Source organism: Chiloscyllium punctatum, chromosome 8, assembly GCF_047496795.1.
Source record: "Chiloscyllium punctatum isolate Juve2018m chromosome 8, sChiPun1.3, whole genome shotgun sequence".
Classification (NCBI taxonomy): Eukaryota; Metazoa; Chordata; class Chondrichthyes; order Orectolobiformes; family Hemiscylliidae; genus Chiloscyllium; species Chiloscyllium punctatum.
Window position 1 is genome coordinate 131,717,644 of NC_092746.1, and position 4,722 is coordinate 131,722,365.

The 4,722-nt window shown below is 47.1% G+C and overlaps 1 protein-coding gene across 1 annotated transcript; it reads left to right on the forward strand.

The window, feature by feature from the left end:
- Positions 1-3,451, forward strand: LOC140480304 (pentraxin fusion protein-like). The gene is made up of 3 exons (XM_072575008.1): positions 1-30; positions 2,993-3,201; positions 3,283-3,451. Exons 1-3 carry the CDS (start codon positions 1-3, stop codon positions 3,449-3,451), a joined length of 408 nt encoding a protein of 135 aa, XP_072431109.1.
- The last annotated feature ends 1,271 nt before the right edge of the window (positions 3,452-4,722 follow it).

The following is a 4,722-nucleotide window of genomic DNA, read 5'->3' on the forward strand; positions in this document are numbered from 1 at the left end:
ATGGGTGTTCCTTCCCGAAATATGTTTAAGGTAAGTTTGAAACGAGTTTGTTGTCAGAGGGATCAAGGATATAGGGAGGATGTGGGAATTGGAGCTGAAGCCCAAAGTCAGCCCTGATTGGATAGTATGGAGGAGCTGAGTCGACGGGCTGAATGGCCTACTCCTTTCCCCATGAGTTTATGTGCACAGGTTGGCTGCGAAGGAAGAGTTCGGTTTGCTTGACTGACTATTCCATCTTAGATTCATTCCAGGGAGTGAACCCAAACAATTGTCAGAATTGTGTCCCAGTGACAAAGCTGCTGGACATGCCCAATGTCGTAAGCAAGTGAACCCTGGACTACACCAACCAAAGGAATGTTCAATCAAAAGTTGAACTGTGGCTGTTGGAGATCTCAAACACACAGAGAGCACTGGAGTGACTCAGCAGGTCTGGCAGCATCTGTGGAGAGAGAAACTGAGTCAACATTCCCGATCCAGTTCTGAAAAAGAGTCACTTGACCCGAAATGTCAACGAAAGTGGAGGTGTTGTCACTGAATGTGTTCACAGACTACAATGTGTTATAAAAACAGCAGTAGCGTGCAGTCAGGTCTCACCCAGGACCCAAAGAGAGAGAGAGAGAGAGAGAGAGCAGTGGAACGTGATAATTCTCACACCCACTAACTGGGGAGGGAGAACCATTCAGAGGCTTCCAGTTGCTGAGTTGACGCCTAACTGCAGCACCCTGGGATAAACTCACTGCTGAAAAAACAAGTAGGTACAGGGATCTCTCGCTCAGATTGAGCCTTCAACCATTTCAAAACTCCTTTCACACATTGTCTCTTTCACATGGAGCAACTTCAGGTCTGCACACTCGCCTGTCTCTGGGTGATCGTTCATGGGGGATCGGCTCTGGGTGAGCACCGTAATTCAACTCCATTTCTGTGTGTGTCTGTGTGTGTGTACGTGTATGTGCGTGTCTGTGTGTGTGTACATGTATATGTGTGTGTCTGTGTGTGTGTCTGTCTGTGTGTGTATGTGTGTATGTGTATATGTGTGTATGTGTGTGTATGTGTATATGTGTGTGTCTGTGTGTGTGTCTGTGTGTGTGTCTGTATGTGTATGTCTCTGTGTGTGTGCCTGTGGGTGTGTGTGTGTCTGTGTGTGTGTGTCTGTGTGTGTGTGTACGTGTATATGCGTGTGTGTGTATGTGTGCGTGTATATGTGTGTGTGTCTGTGTGTGTATGTGGATATGTGTGTGTCTGTGTGTGTGTACGTGTATATGTGCTGTCTGTGTGTGTGTGTCTGTGTGTGTGTACCTGTATATGTGTGTGTCTATGTGTGTATACGTGTGTGTATGTGTATATGTGTGTGTCTGTGTGTGTATGTGTATATGTGTTTCTGTGTGTGTGTCTGTCTGTGTGTGTGTACATGTATATGTGTGTGTCTGTGTGTGTGTATGTCTGTGTGTGTACGTGTGTGTATGTGTATATGTGTGTGTCTGTGTGTATGCATGCGTGTGTGTGTCTGTGTATGTATACGTGTGTGTCTGTGTGTATATGTATGTGTGTGTTTGTTTATGTGTGTGTGTCTGTGTGTGTCTGTGTCTTTGTGTGTCTGTATGTGTGTCTGTATGTGTGTGTCTGTGCATGTGTCTGTGCATGTGTCTGTGTGTGTATGTTTGTGTGTGTGTATGCGTGTGTGTCTGTGTGTGTGTATGTGTGTGTCTGTGTCTTTGTGTGTCTGTGTGTGTCTGTGTCTGTGTGTGTCTGTGTGTCTGTGTGTGTGTCTGTGTGTGTATGTTTGTGTGTGTGTATGCGTGTGTGTCTGTGTGTGTATGTGTGTGTGTCTGCGTGTGTGTGTTTGTATGTGTATGTGTGTCTGTGTGTGTGTGTCTGTGTGTCTGTGTGTCTGTTTGTGTGTGTGTGTGCGTGTACCTCTGACTATTCCTTTCCCTAGCACAGACCTGAAGGGCCAAAGGGTCTGTTTCTGGGCTGTAAATTTTCTTTGTTCTTTGTTCAAATCATCAGAAGCTGAACCTGAGCATTTGTAAATTTGGTGTCCTAATGAGCTCTGAGTTGAGATGGTGATTTACTTGTCCTCCATTCCTCGACCTATCACTGACTCGCCTCTGCCATTCAATTCTTCACTTTCTCTCCAGACTCCACCATTCCAACCCACTCCCTGCCAAACTATACCCCTCTTTCTGCCCACTGTTGAATCGAGGCCTACTAAAACTGTCACTCTGTCAGTTAGCTCAGTTGACTGGACAGCTGGATGACAATGCAGAGTGATGCTAACAGTGTGGGTTCAATTCCTGCACTAGCTGAGGTGACCATGAGAGGATTCTGATTCTCATCCTCTGCCCTTGCCTGAGGCGTACTGACCCTCAGGTTAAACCTCCCCCCCTCTCAGACTAAGGTGACTTTAATTCTCCCTAAGTCCTGTTCACTGCAAACCCCTGTGCTCACTGACCAACAGGTTCTGTATCGGTCAGTACCTCCCTATCTCTGTAGCCATTTCTGGGCTAAATGAGAGATCTGCTCTCCTCACCTCTTATCATCAGTATTACCTTAAACTTCGCAGCTTTGAAATCCCTGGCAACCTGTGTCTCTGTTTCTGTAACATCCTCCTGAAAAACCAGCTTTCTGCTCTAAGCTGTTCATCAACTCTCTGCCAATCTGCTCCTTTGAAAATGGTCAGAATTCCCACAACACCAGGTTGATGTCCAACAGTTTTATTTGAAATCACAAGCTTTCAGAGCGCTGCCCCTTGGTCATGTGAAGTGATAGAGAAGCACACAGACACAGAATGTATGGGCCTAGAGATCAGAAATTGGAGAGGTGGTGTGAGTGGAGTGCAGACAAGCTGAATCTTGGGTCTGTGCGGGGGATCAGGAATGTTAAGGCTTTACACCTTGGGGTGTGCAGAAAGTATTGACGTTACTGAATATCATTGACAGCCTCCAATATAGCAGTGTATGGTAATGCTACTCAATCGAGCACTCACCAACAGGCAAACAAAGCTATCGATGGGAAGACTGGTGATTCCTGCTCCATTACGAAGCAGGAGGATGATCCTTGGTGGAGACTGGACCTCCACCAAAAGTACCAGATATGGTCCATCAAAATAACCAACCACATGAAGGAGAGAGAGGCAGCGATCGCAGGAGCAGAAATCCGGATTGGTGACTCGGGCCGGAAAGGTGGCATCAATAGCCCAAAGTGAGTGGGTGAATATGTCCTCATACCGTGACTGGTGGGTGTGCTCTCTGCTCACTCACACCATTCTGTCTGTTATTTCAGGTGTGCCACAGTGGAATCCATGGCTCTCGGAGCCACAGACATCTTTAACTGTACAGGAATGCAAGGTCGATATGTGAACATTATTCGCCCTGGATACAAAAAGCTGACTCTGTGTGAGGTGCAGGTCTTTGGTCAACCTCTCTTCATAATAAAGCCCTGCCAATGGTAACTGTGCAGTCATTAATAGGTCCAGCAATCTCTTCCAGCTTTCCCTAACCCATGTCTTTGTCTCGTCCTGCTTCCTTCTATATTCATTGATGGGATGTGAGCATCGCTGAGCAGATCAGAATTCATTACTCACCCCCCAAACCATCCTTCCTTGGCAATTCCAGAGGGAAGGACAGAGTCACCCACATTGCTGTGGGTCTGGAGTCACGTGTAGGCCAGACCAGGTAAGGATGGCTGTTTCCTTCCTTAAAGGACATTGGTGACCCAGATGGGGTTTTATGACAATTGATGATAGTTTGCTAGTCACTGTTAACTCCGACAGTTTCTACATCCTCAACTGACCAGCTGAATTTAAATTTAACTCCAGTGAGCTGTGAACCTGCACCCACAGGATGTTCAGTTGAATGCCTGGATTTCTGGTTCCACCTCCGTGCCAACACCCCTGGAGTCAGCAAAGTCAGTCTGTTCACAATCTGTTTGTCAGCTGTCTTCATCAATGGCCTTTTTGTCTCCGAGATTATCATGTCACAGAATGATACACCATGGAAAGGAGCCATTCAGGCCATCCAACTTGAGATGCTAGCTCATTGAGAAAATGGTTGAATTAGTCCCATGGCCCTGTCTGATCAAGAGAATAAAATAGATTCCCTACAGTGTGGAAACAGGCCATTCAGCCCAACAGGTCCACACTGACCCTCCAAAGAGTAGCCCACCCATTCCTGATGAAGGGCTTTTATCTGAAACATTGACTCTCCTGCTCCTCGGATGTTGCCTGACCTGCTGTGCTTTTCCAGCACCACACTCTCGATTCTGAGTTCCAGAATCTGCAGTCCTCACTTTCGCCCTGACTAATGCACCAAAGCTACTCATCCCTGAACACAATGGACAATTTAGCATGACCAATTCACCCAAACATCTTCAGACTGTGGGAGAAACTCCAAACAGAATCTGCAGACTCCACACAGACAGTCGCCCGAGGCTGGGATCCACCCCAGGTCCCCGGTGCTGTGAGGCTGCTGAGCTAACCACTCAGGCACCGTGCCGCCATCTCTTCAAGAGCTCTCCAAGGGAAAGTCTAGAAGCTGCATCTCCATAGTAACGGCTCCACTTGCAGGAATTCCAATCATTCTGGAAAAATTCAGTTGGAGGACGTGGAAACAACTCCCCAGATCATCTTTCAACAGGACATTCACTTCACTGAGCAGCGGCAACTTAGCTTCAAGTTTCATCGAAAGACAGTTCTGGAAGTGCAGCACTCCCTCAGCACTGACC

What these genes read in the sequence shown, in the direction of transcription:
- LOC140480304 (XM_072575008.1), top strand. Translation starts at nt 1, where the DNA reads ATGGGTGTTCCTTCCCGAAATATGTTTAAG. An exon ending in CTTCCCGAAATATGTTTAAG is followed by an intron (nt 31 to 2,992) that starts GTAAGTTTGAAA and finishes ACTCACCAACAG; the next exon opens with GCAAACAAAGCTATCGATGG. An exon ending in GGTGGCATCAATAGCCCAAA is followed by an intron (nt 3,202 to 3,282) that starts GTGAGTGGGTGA and finishes CTGTTATTTCAG; the next exon opens with GTGTGCCACAGTGGAATCCA.